The 19249-nt window shown below is 38.7% G+C and overlaps 1 protein-coding gene across 3 annotated transcripts in view; it reads left to right on the forward strand.

Annotated features, from left to right (window-relative positions):
• Nucleotides 1–19249, forward strand: part of NRG1 (neuregulin 1) — a 167953-nt gene that overhangs the window by 66552 nt on the left and 82152 nt on the right. For all 3 annotated transcript variants that reach the window (XM_069742346.1, XM_069742328.1, XM_069742338.1), the window contains exon 3: nt 4293–4405. In XM_069742346.1, coding sequence (XP_069598447.1) covers nt 4293–4405 — 113 coding nt within the window. The remainder of the gene's footprint in view (nt 1–4292; nt 4406–19249) is intronic.

Consider the following 19249-nt stretch of genomic DNA (forward strand, 5'->3'; position numbering starts at 1 on the left):
TGATTTAGCTACCCCTTTACAGGTTGGTGAGACCACAGCGAAAATCAGGCCCAATGTTACACACTCTTTTTTTGGTGGCTGCAAATTAGAGAGATGCCCCACACGCAGGACTGTCACTGAAGCACAAATGTTAATATTAATGTCACACTATTATTTTTTTTTTATTTTTATTTTTTTCAGGAACACTTTAGAAACCCCCCAAAAAAAAAAAAATAGATTTTTGCAGGGAGAATTTAGAAAACAAATGTAACAAACTATATGCTTTCTATGGGCCACTGAGTGAGAGATGACGCACACAGGAATCAGGAGTGGCACACAAGCCCAGAGGCCAATATTTTTCTACCAATGATTGATGGAGTTATTTTCTCTGGTAGATTTTGGAACCCAAATCAAGGAAAAAAAATGTAGGCTTTCTATGGACCACAATTGGAGAGAGAGAGAGAGAGAGATGGCACACCCAGGAGTCAAGACTGGCACACAAGCAGAAAGGCCAATATTAATCTCCCACTGTTTTTTTTTTTTTTTGTTTTTTTTTTGTTTTTTTCAGGGAGACTTTAGAAAAAAAAATAATAAAAAAAATATGATTTTATCAGGAAGAATTTAGAAACCAAATAAAATAAAATGATTTTTTCAGGGAGAATTTATAAAACAAATAAAAACAAAAATAGGCGTTCTATGGCCCACTGACTGAGAGATGACGCACACAGGAGTCAGGAGTGGCACACAAACCCAGAGGCCAATATTTTTCTACCAATGATTGATGTAGTTATTTTCTCTGGTAGATTTTAGAACCCAAATCAAGGAAAAAAAATATAGGCTTTCTATGGACCACAATTGGAGAGAGAGAGAGAGAGAGAGAGAGAGAGAGAGAGATGGCACACCCAGGAGTCAAGACTGGCACACAAGCAGAAAGGCCAATATTAATCTCCCACTGTTTTTTTGGTTGTTTTTTTTTTTTTTTTTTCAGGGAGACTTTAGAAATAAAAATAATAAAAAAAATATGATTTTATCAGGAAGAATTTAGAAACCAAATAAAATAAAATGATTTTTTCAGGGAGAATTTAGAAAACAAATAAAACCAAAAATATGCGTTCTATGGCCCACTGACTGAGAGAGAGAGAGAGATGGAACGCTTAGTACTGGCACACAAGCCCAAAGGGCAATATTAATCTCCCTTTTTTTTTCCAGGGAGAATTTCTGAAACCCAAAAAAAAAATAAAATAGGCTTTCTATGGCCCACTATTTGTGAGAGAGATGGGACGCTCAGGACTGGCACAGATGGCACGCTCAGGACTGGCACAGAAGCCCAGAGGCCAATATTAATCTCCCTTTTTTTCTGGGAGAATTTATAAAACCAAAAAAATATTTAAATAGGCTTTCTATGGCCCACTATTTGTGAGAGAGATGGCACGCTCAGGACTGGCACAGATGGCACGCTCACAACTGGCACACAAGCCCAGAGGCCAATATTAATCTCCCTTTTTTCAGGGAGAATTTCTAAAACCCAAAAAAAAAATAAAATAGGCTTTCTATGGCCCACTATTTGTGAGAGAGATGGGACGCTCAGGACTGGCACAGATGGCACGCTCAGGACTGGCACAGAAGCCCAGAGGCCAATATTAATCTCCCTTTTTTTCTGGGAGAATTTATAAAACCAAAAAAATATTTAAATAGGCTTTCTATGGCCCACTATTTGTGAGAGAGATGGCACGCTCAGGACTGGCACAGATGGCACGCTCACAACTGGCACACAAGCCCAGAGGCCAATATTAATCTCCCTTTTTTCAGGGAAAATTGATAAAACAAAAAAAAAAATTAAATAGGCTTTCTATGGCCCACTATTTGTGAGAGAGATGGCACGCTCAGGGCTGGCTGGCACAGATGGCACGCTCAGGACTGGCACACAAGCCCAGAGGCCAATATTAATCTCCCTTTTTTTCTGGGAGAATTTATAAAACCAAAAAAATATTTAAATAGGCTTTCTATGGCCCACTATTTGTGAGAGAGATGGCACGCTCAGGACTGGCACAGATGGCACGCTCACAACTGGCACACAAGCCCAGAGGCCAATATTAATCTCCCTTTTTTCAGGGAAAATTGATAAAACAAAAAAAAAAATTAAATAGGCTTTCTATGGCCCACTATTTGTGAGAGAGATGGCACGCTCAGGGCTGGCTGGCACAGATGGCACGCTCAGGACTGGCACACAAGCCCAGAGGCCAATATTAATCTCCCTTTTTTTCTGGGAGAATTTATAAAACCAAAAAAATATTTAAATAGGCTTTCTATGGCCCACTATTTGTGAGAGAGATGGCACGCTCAGGACTGGCACAGATGGCACGCTCACAACTGGCACACAAGCCCAGAGGCCAATATTAATCTCCCTTTTTTCAGGGAAAATTTATAAAACAAAAAAAAAAATTAAATAGGCTTTCTATGGCCCACTATTTGTGAGAGAGATGGCACGCTCAGGGCTGGCACAGATGGCACGCTCAGGACTGGCACACAAGCCCAGAGGCCAATATTAATCTCCCTTTTTTTCAGGGAGAATTTATAAAACCAAAAAAAAAAATAAATAGGCTTTCTATGGCCCACTATTTGTGAGAGAGATGGCACACTCAGGACTGGCACACAAGCCCAAAGGCCAATATTAATCTCCCACTGTATTTTTATCAGGGAGAATTTATACACCCCACAAAAAAAAAATACAGAAAAATGAAAAGGCTTTCTATGGCCCACTATGTGAGAGAGATGGCACACACAGGGATGGCACTCTAGCAGAAATGCCAAATTGCCAATCTTAATCTCCCACCAAAAAAAAAAAAAAAAAAAAAACAGGGAATGTCCTACAATTACTATCTCCCTGCCTGCAGTAATCTCAGCCAGGTATGGCAGGCAGCTACTATCTCCCTGCCTGCAGTAATCTCAGCCAGGTATGGCAGGCAGCAATAAGGAGTGGACTGATGCACAAATGAAATAAAAAGTGTGGACAAACAAAAAAGATAGCTGTGCAGAAAGGAAGGAACAAGAGGATTTGTGCTTTGAAAAAAGCAGTTGGTTTGCACAGCGGCGTACACACAGCAATGCAGCTATCAGGGAGCCTTCTAGGGCAGCCCAATGAGCTACAGCGCTGAGGGGAAAAAAAAAAAAAAAAAAACTTCCACTGTCCCTGCACACCGAGGGTGGTGTTGGACAGTGCAAATCGCTGCAGCACAAGCGGTTTTGTGGTTAATGGACCCTGCCTAACGCTATCCCTGCTTCTGACAAAGCGGCAGCAACCTCTCCCTAAGCTCAGATCAGCAGCAGTAAGATGGCGGTCGGCGGGAACGCCTCTTTATAGCCCCTGTGACGTCGCAGACAGCAAGCCAATCACTGCAATGCCCTTCTCTAAGATGGTGGGGACCAGGACCTATGTCATCACGCTGCCCACACTCTGCGTTTACCTTCATTGGCTGAGAAATGGCGCTTTTCGCGTCATTGAAACGCGACTTTGGCGCGAAAGTCGTGTACCGCATGGCCGACCCCGCACAGGGGTCGGATCGGGTTTCATGAAACCCCGACTTAGCCAAAAGTCGGCGACTTTTGAAAATGTTCGACCCGTTTCGCTCAACCCTACCTACCAGCTAACGTTTTGTCTCCAATATCATTCAATGATATCAGAGCTGTTATTTTAAGGCTAAGTTCACAGGAGAAAAATCTTCTAAGTTTCATCTAGAATTTTTTGGACAACTTTTTTCTTATTTGTCATCCATATACAATCTCTTTTTAATGCTGCAGCAATTATTAATAATTTACAAGGCCAATTACAGTTTTCTACATTAAAGAATTGCAATGTATCCATAAAAATCAGAAGCTATACAGTGGCTTGGTAAGGATTTTGTTTTTTGGGATTTTTGGGGCACTCATAGACTTGAATGGGCAAGTCTCATCCAATTTACGGAAGAAGTTAGTACATGCTGCAATATTTTTCTCGTGCTTATTTGGCCTGTGAAAAAAATCTCTGTTCTGAACTGCCCCATTGAAAAACATTGGTCTGAGAACTGTCCGTGTGCTGTCCATTATATCAGTAATTGGTCTAACAGTTAGTAGTAAAATTATCTGCTTCCTACATACAATTAGGTATATGCATCTTTTGGCATGCGTTTTTGCATGCGTTTTTTTTCCTTTGCATTCAATGGGTCCAAAATGCATAAAAATGCACCGTGTGCACACAACCTCGCCAAATATTTTAAAAAGTAAGTTGTATGTGTTTCACGAGAATATTACTTAATTCAACATTTTTAATTCCACAGAAAGTCTTCTGAGCTCCAAATTCCAAAAACAACAGAAGCTGATGGTGGAGAATATAGATGCACGGTGTCAAACCAACTGGGGAATGACAGCAAGAGAGTGAATGTCACAATCCGTAAGGAAATTACTAACTGTATTATTATTTTTTGTGTATATTGTACTTATGAGTATTCACTCAACGGCTTAGTAGGCTGTTCAAACATTACTAGCCTATCCTAAAGATAGGTAGTCAATATTAAGGTCCTGGGAATGTCTATTAAGAAACTAGAGCCCCTCACATACATTAGAATAATGTCAGAAGAACCTGCCAATATCAAATGGTTTGGCCAACAGTCTTTTGGGTATGGAAGCCTGGGACAATTTATTGTTCGGGGAAATATCGATTTGCCAAATATGTCTGGTAGCAGCTCCCTCATACAGAACGCAGGAGCATTTGGCCAAAAGAAATGTTTTTGGGAGAGCCAGCGGAGATGGACATCCATCTAATATTTATAGCAGGTTTGAAAATCAGATGTACATATGATTGATTGATGGAAAGATAGATAGATGATAGATAGATAGATATGAGATAGATCGATAGATGGAAATATAGATAGATATGAGATAAATAGATATGAGATAGATAGATATGAGATAGATAGATAGATAGAGATCTTTCTATGTCTTTGAAATATTCCTTGTATTTGAATAGTATAGATAGTATAGCTAATTTTCATTCAGACGTATAATTGACTCAACCAAGTTGACTATCATGACCTCGGCATATCAACTATATAGATCATGTTTGTTTTAGTGCAATGAACATGCTTGTAATGAAATATTTACTGTGTTTATCCATTTTGATTTATACATTCTACAGCAAGTGAAAACATTCCCCTATAATTAAATTAAGCATGAGCTATGTAAGACCACCACAGTTCACATCACTGTTGGGGATCTATATATCACACTCAATTGTTACGGTTTGCTGGATGAAAAGATGTGCTACATTGAGATACAAACAACAATCAGTCACTGAGCCTGCCCTATGTAGAAGTAATAGGCAAATGAACTATTAACTGACTTGCGCTTTACAGGAAGGATCAAAGTCCCCAGTGATGGAATGTCTGCAGGATCTCATATGTAGCGTATGCACTTATTTACAGTATGTTTCACATATCTTCTTACATTCACAACATTCCTGTAAGGTCAAAGTAATCTACAGGCAGTTAATCTTATTCATTACAAGCTCATTTTTTACCACGTGTCTAAATGAAACACATTCATGGATTTATATTTTAATGTCTAATTGAATTTGTCCTCCTGACTTCTTCTATATTGGGAACCACTTTAATTATTCGGTCAAGTCCAAATATTTTACAGGTTCTCAAAACAGATGTAATCAAATTATGTACAATTTAAAGGACTGCTGGTATAATCCGCATTCCTACACACTGCAATAATAAACATAAACTACCAAGCCTATAAAGATAAGATATAACCAGAACAGCATTTGCATAAAGGAATCAAATTGACTATTTCCAACAGCACCTCTTTTGTCTGACCCTATGCAGACAACACGTCATGGACTCCTATCTGAAAGTGATGATCATTTCTACCACACAGATACATTTTTAAATGGAACCTGGCAGGCGATTCACGCTGCTGATACCACGGGCAGCATGAATCTCATCTGGCTATACAAGTGCAGCCAAGTATATTATTCTCCGAAATGGACTCATGTTTCAGAGAAGATATGCTTTAAAGATCTAGCCGAACTATAGCCAAAGCCAAGATTAGCCAAGCGCTGCCCCTGACCGGCTCTTCCCGACACTGCTGCAGGTGATTGTCAGGTCTCTCCCTATGAACACATGAGAAATAGAACTGTTAATTACAGTGTTGGCAGACCAGTCTAGTCTTCAGCTATGGTCTCTAAACAAATCTTTAAATTATATATTTTATCTGTCATTCTCCTAGACTGCAATTCTGGTTTGTCAAGCATGAATCGCCTGACAGGTTACCTTTAAACAGTGTAAAAATGTAAAGTACGGTACTTTTATAGTGAATAATTTTATAGTCTAGCCATCAAAAAAAAATTAGTATGTGCTCCTACTTGCAAAAAGGCAACATACAGGGATTGCGTCTTAAATTACGTAATATCACCAGTCCTTAGTGACACAAATCCTTGCACAGAGACCAGTCGGACTGATATTAGGGCACAATTTAATTCACAGGCTCCTAAGAAATATTGAACATTCAGCCATCCCAATAACATTTCTAAATATTGTAGTTTATGAACTGTTATTAATGAAAGTAGTTAGAAATATTTCATAAAGGACATATTTATCACAACGGCTGAACAAAAAATGGAAAGCCGAAAATACTTTCCATGATATTATTGGCATCTAATTGGAATATTGTATGTGATTGGCATACAATCACGATAGAAGGTCCCTGAACATACAGCAGTCATCAAGCAGGCATGATAGACATGATATTCCAGCAGTATAATCGTACCCTGTTTGCCCTGTTCTGCACTGACATAAATTTACGTTGTCGTTTTGAGCAGCAGCCGTGACTCCCTGAGCAGTGGTTTCTAATGGATTCCAACAAAGTGGCGGGGAACTAGATTAATCCGTTTCCGGTCACTAAAATCCCCATGGACGGTGATTAAATTGCATGACCATCTGAGTTACATGGATATATTGTTGTAAGATTTTAATATTATAATGCATTCTAGTCATTCAGGATGTGTTCTATAGCCCACAAGAAATATGTGCATCATGTATTACATTGGAAGGGCTTACAATATAAATAAATTCAGTGAAATAAATAAAAATATAAATTATCTTGGAATTTAATTAGTGATGGGCATGGAAAATTCATCATTTTAGGAAGTTTTCAAAAAGAACCACAAGTGTTAGAATTGGTTTTAAGAAAAACACTACATATCTGTCCTATCTGTCAGGGTTCATAAAAGGATCACCAGCCAGATACCTTGAAAGAGGACTCAAAAGGTATCTGCAGCCATAGTGCTAATCTGCAGGTAAATACCATTTCAGATGTATGCGGCTGCCTAACTGAAATGTTGACTGCAGCACCCGGGCAAAGAGCAGTCAGCACTCACCGCACAGTGAGCCGTTGTAGTCATGCCCACTGAGGGACATTGTGCTCGACACACATGCTGGATGTCAGTCAGAGGGATTGGAGTGATTGCAGCTTGCTCTGACTGTCCGTAGCCACCCCGGATGACTGTAAGGAAGCGACTGCAGGGAGGATATAACTTTATTATCTCTTTGCACCTGCACGTCCAATCAGACAGCCACATATATTTAAAAAGCTACTTGCCTAAAGATGAGCACTATGGCTGCAGGTATATACTGTTTTTTGGATGACAGATTCCCTTTATTGCAGTAATATTTATTATACTATCTATAGTGTAGTAATAAGCCTATCATTCTTTTAATTTTCCTGCACATATAATGTCTAGTACATTTACCTGATGGTGTGCATCATTAAGGCATAGAGCTTTTATTGATTAATCTTTTGTTATGATTCAGACACCAGCAGAATATAGAGGAAGTCATTTTTCTTGGGCTTACCAAAGTGACCTTAGAAAGTCATCTGATAAATGGGATTCCTGTTAACTGTCTGAAAAAAGAACAAAAGAACACATTGTTACTAAAATATTTAATAGTAAATTATTTGATTTCTTAACATAACTGTAAAAGTAGTAAATTATAGACCATATATTGCAATATGGTGAGTTAAATTGACAGACTAGATAGATATGGTAGATACATAGATAGATAGATAGATAGATAGATAGATAGATAGATAGATAGATGGATAGATAGATATGGGATAGATAGATAGATAGATAGATAGATAGATAGATAGATAGATAGATAGATGGATAGATAGATATGGGATATATAGCTAGATAGATAGATGATGGATAGCTAGATAGATATTAGATATGAAATAGATAATAGATAGATTATAGACACATAGATAGATAGATAGAGATATGTAAAGATAGATGATAGATAGATATGGGTTAGTTAGATAGATAGATAGATAGATAGATAGATATGTAAAGATACAGATAGATGATAGATAGATGATAGATAGATAGATAGATAGATAGAAAGATTGATAGCTATGGGATAGATAGATAGATAGATAGATAGATAGATAGATAGATAGATAGATATGGGATAGATAGATAGATAGATAGATAGATAGATAGATAGATAGATAGATAGATAGATAGATTGATGGATATGGGATAGATAGATAGATAGATAGATAGATAGATAGATAGATAGATACCGTAGATAGATTTATAGATAGATATGTAAAGATAGTTAGATAGATAGATAGATAGATAGATAGATAGATAGATAGGTAGATAGATGCTACATTTTCATCCTGAAAGAGTAGAGAATGGTTAATACTGAGGTTCATATCACTCATGAAAAATTAGAATAGTGTCCATCTCAACTCTCATGGACCCTGCAGCAGAAAAAGATTTTATTCTATGGTTAGAAGTCTGGAATTAATGAAAGTAGACATTGCCATCTATATGTATTTGCCACCTTTCGTCATTTTTCTCTAGATTGAGTTTTCCAGTGATTTAGATACAATTTTTGTATTAGTCACAAGGTCCAGCGCTATGTATAAAAATACCAAATTATTCCATTTTGCAGAACATTGCTATGAAATAATAAGCAGATTATTTCAGTGCCATTTTCTCTGTTTTGTTATGTACACTGTTTTTCATTTGACTAGTATAATCAAGATCAATTATATTTATACTTGGCTTGTATACATCTGTTTTTGAGACAGACAATGTTGGGGACCCCATAGAGCTTCGTGATTTACCATCTCAGGACAGTATACCCTATTTCAAAGACTTAAAAAGCCCAAACAAGCCCGATACAACATAAATCAAATTATATAGATATATATATATAGATATATATATAGATATATATATATATACATATATATATCTATATATATATGTATATATATATATATCTATATATATGAAGAACAAACATGTTCAGTAAAGAAATGCAAAAACTATGGAAATCCTTTAAAGTCTATCTACCAGTATGATTTTACCTCACAAACTATTTATATGAGCATGTAGCTCCCTCAAAAACAAGTCTAGAAACACCTTACTGTGTCCATCTGTTCCTCCTTTACTGAGAAGTCAGTGTAGAAATTGAGATCCATATGAGGCTGAATGTCAATTTGCAATTCTGAAGCCTCTGTCACTACAGCTCTATTTTTCCCTTGCAGCCTCCTCTTCCTGTTTGAGTGACTTTTCCTTTTTCTGAAGTCAAACAGTATAGAGGCTGTCTGTCAAGCAGTAGGAGGTCACACTGAACTGTAAATAGAGGTGGAGTGACAATGGTTTCATATTCCCTTTGATACAATTTTATGAATAAAGAAAAATGACGTTATTAACCCACACGCATAAACCTTCTATATATATAATTGTCTAAGGTTCCCTTCAGTTAACGCTGCTATTAACCCTGTGTGACCAACTTTTTACTATTCATGGTGCCTATGCAGCATGAATAGTAAAAATATCTAATGTTAAAAAAATAAAAAATAGTTACATATTCACCCTCTGTTGGTCAACGGATCGAAGCGGCCGGTTACCGATGCTCCTCACGATGCCCCGGTGACTGCTCCATGCATTGTGGTGTTGCGAGATGATGACATGCGGTCTCGCGAGACCGCAATGACTCTTCAGACCGGAGCACGCGAGGAGCATCGGTAACCGGCCACTTTGATCCAGAGGCTCCGGAAGGTGAGTATGTAACTATTTTGTATTTTAATTCTTTTTTTTTTAACAGGGATATGGTGCATACTACGTGACTGGCCAATATACTACGTGACTGGGCAGTATACTACGTGGCTCTGTGCTGTATACTACGTGGCTGGGCAATATACTACGTGACTGGGCAATATACTATGTGGCTGGTCAATATACTATGTGGCTGGGCAATATACTATGTGGCTGGGCAATATACTATGTGGCTGGGCAATATACTACGTGGTTGGGCAAAAAACTACGTGGTTGGGCAATATACTACGTGGTTGGGCAATATACTATGTGGTTGGGCAATATACTACGTGTGTGCTGTATACTACGTGGCTGGGCCATATACTATGTGGCTGGGCAATATACTATGTGGCTGGGCAATATACTACGTGGCTGGGCAATATACTACGTGGCTGGGCAATATACTACGTGGCTGGGCAATATACTATGTGACTGGGCAAAATACTATGTGGCTGGGCAATATACTACGTGGCTGGGCAATATACTTAGTGGCTGGGCAATATACTACGTGGCTGGGCAATATACTACGTGGTTGGGCAATATACTACGTGGTTGGGCAATATACTATGTGGTTGGGCAATATACTACGTGACTGGGCAGTATACCATGTGTCTGTGCTGTATACTATGTGGCTGTGCAATATACTATGTGGCTGGGCAATACACTATGTGGCTGGGCAATATACTATGTGGCTGGGCAATATACTACGTGGCTGGGCAAAATACTATGTGGCTGGGCAATATACTATGTGGCTGGGCAATATACTACGTGGCTGGATAATATACTACATGACTGGGCAATATACTACGTGGCTGGGCAATATACTGCGTGACTGGGCAATATACTACGTGACTGGGCAATATACTACGAGGCTGGGAAATATACTGCATTGCTGGGCAATATACTACGTGACTGAGCAATATACTAAGTGGCTGGGTAATATACTACGTGGTTGGGCAATATACTACGTGGCTGGGCAATATACTATGTGGCTGGGCAATATACTAAGTGGCTGGGCAATATACTGCGTGGTTGGGCAATATACTACGTGGCTGGGCAATATACTGCGTGACTGGGCAATATACTACGTGACTGGGCAATATACTACGAGGCTGGGCAATATACTACGTGACTGGGAAATATACTGCATTGCTGGGCAATATACTACGTGACTGAGCAATATACTAAGTGGCTGGGCAATATACTACGTTGCTGGGCAATATACTAAGTGACTGGGCAATATACTACGTTGCTGGGCAATATACTAAGTGACTGGGCAATATACTACGTGGTTGGGCAATATACTACAAGGCTGGGCAATATACTGCGTGACTGGGCAATATACTACGTGACTGGGCAATATACTACGAGGCTGGGCAATATACTACGTGACTGGGAAATATACTGCATTGCTGGGCAATATACTACGTGACTGAGCAATATACTAAGTGGCTGGGCAATATACTACATGGTTGGGCAATATACTACGTGGCTGGGCAATATACTATGTCACTGGACAATATACTACGTGGCTGGGCAATATACTACGTGGCTGGGCAATATACTACGTGGCTGGGCAGTATACTATGTGGCTGGGCAATATACTACGTGGACATGCATATTCTAGAATACCCAATGCGTTAGAATCGGGCCACCATCTAGTTTTAGTATAAAAAACTATTAGTCTGTTTTCTTGAGAACCCTGTCTAGATCCAAGGCAATGAATGGTCATGTTTACAAGGTTCTTTTCACACTGCATTTTACTGACCCTATTTTCTGGATACTCTTGAGAAAGATCATAGCCAAATGTCATAGGTTCCAGTGTAGATTTTGTAAATTGTCATCTGTCAGGCTTTTCTACATAGCAGGATGAAAGGAGCCTTATACATGGACAATATGATTCCAATCTGATGTCACTATTTTGAAGAATTAAACTTTGAATTTAATTGCAAACATATCAAATGGATTTTATGTCATGAGATCCTATTTGTCTGCTGGACTACATCGCCTTTCCAGGGCAACATGCAGTCATAGCCTAAGGATTATAGGTTTAGAAGAAAATTATTTTTATATACCAGTTCCTAATTTTTCTGGTAGGTACTTAGCATTGCTGAAAAATAATTTTTGGCTTATTGTCAAGACAGAAGGATAATTTATTCTGCACAAAGCTCCTTGGAAGTGATGATGCTGAGTAACCAGAGACTTGCCAAACTGCAGCATCATCTACAATGTGACCTTGACAGGACACAAGCATTTCTGAAACCAATCAGGAAAATGAGATGATAAGGCTTCTAATGCATTGCAATCAGAAATATGCCTGCTGCTTACAAGAAGAGCAGTCTGCAGCATTGACTCTGAAGTAAGCAGAAAAGTCTATGGAAGCCATAATTGCAGGTGCCGATTCTTGGCTAGTAGTAATCTCTTAATCATCGCCTTATTAATTAAATGCAATAAATTATTGTCTGCCCAATATAATTAATACATCACAAGCAAGCAAGTTAAAAAATAATGCAATGTGGTTTATACAGTATATGATAAGTATTGGCACATGTACAAAATATGGATGAAATGTGCACCTCATAGGCTTCTTCTGAGAATATATTGATGTTAAGTGTATAGGTATGATTGGCCGGGTCTTTTGGATGCGGCTCAGCTGCAGTACCAGACACAGCTGTATGTATACACATTGTTCTGCTGTCCATTAAGGTCCCGGAGGTTATGCTGTCACTGAAAACACATTCGTGGCTAATTCTGATATATTCCTGGAAAACCACTTAACAGTTTGAGCATGGCCGACAATTGTAGTTTCATTTTTATTATGAGTTAAAAAAAAACAGCAATTTTTTGTATCATGTGTTTATGGTTTCTGTAACATATGAAGATATTGGCTAATATTTCACAATGTGGAAATAAGATGTGTGATCCCGTTCAATGATTAAATAGACTTATATGCATTCTAAATATTGATTGCTACTTCCTTTTTCTTATCGTATGTCCTTAAATTCTCCTTAGTGTATCCTCCCACTTATGTGGTCAGTTATTACTTTATCCAAGAGATCGAATGTCTAGTTCTCCCTCTAATAGTTCTAGCAACTGATAGTAAAAGGATATGTAGGTCAGCTGGGTGCTGTTCATCAAAGTGGTGCTGAATGTTTCTTGAAAGGAGCTGCTGAACAATAGAATATCCGTCCTTAATAAGGTTGCCTTTAATTGATGATCACTTGGGGCAGATGGAGTCACCTGCAGATTTGTGGCTACTTCTCTTCCTGCCAGTATATCCATTATACATAGACAGCAGGGGAAAAAACTGCAAACTGATACTTGGCAGTGGAAGTAGCCTCTTGGTATTACTGTAAAACATGCTATTTCTCATTCTGCGGCTGACTGTAAGGAAGGCCATGGCTGTGGGAGCTTTCTAACACAGGAATACAATTAGCTCAGTATGTTCTTGTCTGTACATGGCTATTTCTCTGTTTGGTACCTAAGGTTTGTAATATTTGTGCCTAGGAAATGAATAAAATCTTATGAGCATTTCATTCACTTGGGAAAATTACAGAGCAACAAAGTCTAATACTGTGATTTTCTTTTGTGAAATTGTTTTTGAGCTCATACCATTTGTTTGCTCTGAGCGCAGAACTCAACAGATTTCACACGATCTGAACTTATAGCATACCTCCAGTTGTGACCGTACCTTAGCATTACAGTAACTTACTAGACAATATTCTGCAGAAAAATGGTCCCTGTTATGAGAGATCCAAAACTGTGATCTCCCAGTGGGTGGTCAACCTAATAATGTTGTAACACGGGGGTGCACAATATTTTTGGTTCCAACCCAAGGGCCAAACTGAACCAACCCCAGGGCCACACATTTTTGTAAAGGGGTAGATACATGAATACGTATCCAGAATCATCAGCAGTGCATTAATACATCACCAGAAACACATTTTAAGTATTTGTGAAGGATTTGGAGAGTTTCCGCTCAGTTTCTGCTAAAAAAAAGCAGTGTGAACACACGCTAATATAAACTGAGTTTTTTTTAGAGCAGAAAGTCTTATAGTTTTGACACTTTTTAAGTTTTAACATAGTCATGAAACATGTTATGGATTGCTACATGTATACAAGATCAGAACCACTGTTAGCACATAATTGCAGCACCAGAACACCATCAGTATATGAATGCAGCACCAGAATCACCATTAGTACATGAATGCAGCATCAGAATCACCATCAGTACATGAATGCAAATAAATAAATACCGTCTGTACATGAATGCAGCACCAGAAACACCGTCAATACATACATGCAGCTCCAGAAACACCGTATAATTTCCCAAATTGCTCCATAATTTCCCACATTGCTCCAAAATGTCCCCCATAATGTCACAAATTGTCCCATAATGCCACACGTGGTCTATAATGTCCCAAATTGCTCCATAATGTTTCCATAATGTCCCCAATAGCTCAATAATATCCCAAATTGCCAGATTATGTGATCTCGTAGTAACTTTTCTCGTAGTAACATTTAATCTTTGGCTGCTCCATGGAGCACTTACCAGTGTCTGCCATCTCCTATGCCTGTGTGGCCCTGGCACTGGCAGCAGTGTGCCAGCCAAATGCTTATTAGGTGTCAGCTATTCCTCCCAAAGCCTCTATGCATATATGTATACTCGTTGGGTGAGAATTCATGGTTTTCAATGGGAAGAGTGGATGTGGATACCTCTGGTGGTAGCTTTGCACCAGGGTTAACAACAGGATCAGATTTCAAAATTTAAAAATTCTGTTCCTGATATCCCCTAACATCTGTGGCAGGAGAGTCAAAAGACCCAATACATGGCTAGTCCTATGAAATCTATGATAGTTGAGTCAAGAGGCCCAATACATGGTCAGTCATTTGAAATCTGTGATGGGAGAGTCAAGAGGTGTAATAAAAAGCCAGTCATCTGAAATCTGTGAAGAGAAGGCCCAGAGTCCCAATAAATAGCTTGTTCTCTAGAAACTGAGACCAGAGAGTCAAGAGGTCTACTACATAGCCTGTCCCCTGATATCTATTGTGGAAGAATTAAGGGGCCCAATACATAGCCAGTTCCGCCAAAGTCAGAAAGTGGGAAAGACTTTTCTCTAATGTGTATCCCATCAAAATATCATCAGTAATCACCGACTTTGTTGTCACCCTGAGATGGGGCTCTCCCCTATTACACTTTTTAGGTTCTGTGCTATGAATCATTTTATTGACTGATTAACCACTTTACAACCAAAGCAGCCACTGGGTTTGTAAAAGTCTTAATTTTGACCATTTATGTACCAGTGTTTATGGGAAAAAGAGAAATTAGGGCTGTAGATTTATCCTAGGAATAAAGGAGTAGTCCAGAATTCTGCAAGTCACTGTTAATGATAATGTCTTATCTTAAAATACTCCTGATTCATTTTATAGAAATGTTGCACAGCTCAGCTTTTCGACTTGACTGGAGAAGGCTATATGGGATTTAAGGGGTTGTCCACTTCTAGGACAACCTCTTCTTGAACTAAATGTTTGGCATCAATAAAATAAAAAACCTATACTTACCTCCCGTGTTGGCGCCATTACAGCGGTGTCGGCACTGGCTCTCCCCGGGGCTCTCATGCGGTGTTGTGACACATGAGCCTGGCGCTCAATCAATGCTGGCGTCACTGTCTTCGCCTTCGTACGGATTGAACATGAAGAGGAAATCAGGGATCAGCTGCAGCCCAGACTTCCTCTTCTTGTTCAATCCATACGAAGGCGGAGACAGTGATGCCAGTGCTGATTGGGCACCAGGCTCATGTGTCATAACACCGCACGAGAGCCCCAGGACCATGAGTGCTGACACTGCTGGAACGGCACCAGCATGGGAGGTGAGTATAGTTTTTTATTTTATCGGGGCCAAACATTTAGTTCAGAACAGGGGTTGTCCTAGTTGTGGGCAACCCCTTTAATCATATATAGCCTTCTACAGTCCTGTCTGAAAAGCTGAGCTGTGCAACATTTCTATAAATAAAATGAGTCAGGAGCATTTTCTAAGATAAGACATTAACAGTGACTTGCAGAATTCGTTCGCTGCATTGAGCTGGCAGATGCCGTAGGTGAGTGCTGCTCGTTTTGTATTAATAATTGTTATTACCATGCTTTTTTTTGGCATATTTCTATTCTATTCCATCTCCTAATGCACTGGCAAGATTCCTGCTGCCAATAGCTGGATCTCGCCACTGCAGTGGTAAGTAAGATAGCCTCTGCAGCTATTTAAATTATGCATCCCACTTCCTGTAACTACATGAGCTTGCAAACGGATTAGACTTTTTTTTTATTGGAGGCTATAGGAATGATCTCTATGTATTGTGGCAGAAGCAGCATGAAATAATAATTTCTGGCATTTGTTAAATCTTATATGACACTGGATTATTAGATAGCATAATTGTAAAGTAGCAGATTATACTTATAAAGTTTTCTGCCCAGTGAATCGATTATCAGATATTAGTACTAGTTAATTTTAGAATTGGTAGACATTAGTATTACACTTGACCACTTTATTTTGTGTGTTACATTTTTTACTGTTTTATTCCAAGCTTCTTCATTTTGCTTTGCAGTATTGTATAGTACATGCAGCAAATAAAGTGATGGCTTAACGTATAGCTATTCTTCAATTTTATGCTTACTTTTGACAAGCATATTCTATCATTTCACAGTCAGCTTGAGTTATAAACATTACTTGTAGTGATAAGCGAGTATGCTCATTACCCAAGATTTCGGAGCATGCTCCAGTGTTCTCGGAGTATTTTAGGCGTGCTTGTAGATTATGTTTGTGTCCCTGCAGCTGCATGATTTGCGGCTGTTTGATAACCTGAAGACATGCAGGGATTGCCTGCTTGTTAGGGAATCCCCACATGTATTCAGGCTGTCTGGCAGCCACAAATCATGCAGCTGCTGGGAAACAATCTATGAGCACACCCAAAATACTCAGAGAATACCCGAGCATGCTGGGAAATCTCGTGTCACCAGCACATTCGCTCATCACTAATTACTTGATATATATGAATTACTATTACATATATGAATAGGTGAGATTGTGAAATTGCCTCCAACTTTGTAAAGTTGTTAGTAGAGATGAGTGAACCCGAACTTAAAAGTTAGTGTCCGGTGCTAAATGCCGAACACAGACTTCTCCCGGAAGTACATTGCAATTTTCAAAATTTCAGGGGAAGATTGTTGCAGAAAGAGAGAGAATTTTCCAAGCAAAAGTTCAGGTCCTCTTATTTTTTTCCGATGGAGTTTTGGTTCTGGTTCAAGTTTGGGTACAATTCTGGTACCTGAACCAAACTTTGGAATAAAGTTCGGATTGGGTACCAGAACCCAAGCCTCCACGCGTCCGCACATCCCTAGTTATTAGTATTTCTCCTACTGAGATTATTTTAAGGACTTTTTGAATATACCATTCCCTAGCATTCTGTGTCTTTCTGACTATAAGGCACTATGCACATATTTTACCTAAGCAAGTATATGTTCATACAGTGCCACAAGGCACAACATATGGCTCCAAATAGAGTGCCTTGTATCAAGCTGAAAAGTCTTCCTTTACCTGCATATAGGCTCCTGGCACATGGATCTACCTTGTCTACCTAAAAAGATAAATATAAATTGTTAACGGGGTCCACACTAGAAATTAACTTGAATAAAAACAAACGTTCTGTTCAAATTATTGAAATTCTCGGAACTAGAATAAAAATTGAAAATATTAAGATACAGTAAATCTAGGGTAAATGCCTTAAAAAGTGTGTTAATGGTCAATAATAGTAGTAGTGTAGCCCTCTTGTTGGTAGTTTGAAATTATTGATATAGAATCCCATCTGGAAAACCTGTTCTCTACATGAGTACCTTCTGAAAATCAGCTGATTTCTGCTGGTCTTGCAATGGAAATCAATGCTTATTACTGGTGCTGGCCACTGCAGGAAAAACATGGTATTACATGGAAACAATTTAAATAGATGGGTGACCAAGAAATACGGTATATGGTTGGGTTGAACCTTCACAGCAGAAAGTGTTTATTTCATTTCCTTTGTTGACCAATAATAAGAGGATCTCATGTAGGGAATACCCCTGTATCATATGCTCTATTAGAAAATATGCATATGGATTTCAGAGTGGGAGAATCACTTTAAATTAAGTCCATTTAAACATCACTTGCCATTACAAATAGCACTCTTTTCTGGACAACTCAGATTAATTTGCTGTTTTCTAGATTCTGTATTATCTGCCTATTCACTTCTTTCCTTCATTGCCTTAAGTGTAAAATTGGATGAAATGTATCTTAGTTATGGTGCTGAAGTCAACATATTTTATAACTGCAGCTTGAATATTAATACATTAGTGTTTTCTGATTTATAGTAGCTTGTGATATTATTTGCTGTGATAGACCATTACTTAACTCTTAACTCTGGTGTACAGATGTTGCATAATATCCAATAAAAACCTGAAATCTTAGTTTTATTATGCTAATTTGCTTATTTAAGGACACACAATTAGTTGTGATGGATGTATGGTGATATTGTAGCTGTTCGCTACAGGAAATTACCTATTAGGTTCCCAAGAGTTCTGCACAAATTTTAAAAAAAATGTCTATACATATAGTACAGGTGAAAGTTTGGACATATGTTCATGCAATGGTTTTCCTTGTAATTATTGGAATGTACACATTGTAAATTATGCAAATTGCCTCTTCTGAGAAAAAGAGGACTTAAACTCTATAGCGCCACCTGTTAGAAGTAGCGATCCTACAAGTCACAATCAACCCTTTAACGAGTTGTGCAATATGACTTAGGATAAAAGCCAAATCAATATCTCAAGTCGCAGACACGGTGTTTCGGGCTGTTGGCCCTCGTCAGTGCGAAGCATGAGAACTGATTTGGCTAGGTGAGAGGCTCTGGACTGGGGTATAAGGGGTATCATTTCTCCTTATGGAGAGTGACATACCATCTCTGGCTTGTCAAGGTAAGGAGGCTTATTCGCCATGCAATGCTCCTCTGGCAAATATAATATGCAAATTGCCTCTTCTGAGAAAAAGAGGACTTAAACTCTATAGCGCCACCTGTTGGAAGTAGCGATCCT

The sequence above is a fragment of the Ranitomeya imitator genome, chromosome 1, assembly GCF_032444005.1.
Source record: "Ranitomeya imitator isolate aRanImi1 chromosome 1, aRanImi1.pri, whole genome shotgun sequence".
In the NCBI taxonomy this organism is placed as follows: domain Eukaryota; kingdom Metazoa; phylum Chordata; class Amphibia; order Anura; family Dendrobatidae; genus Ranitomeya; species Ranitomeya imitator.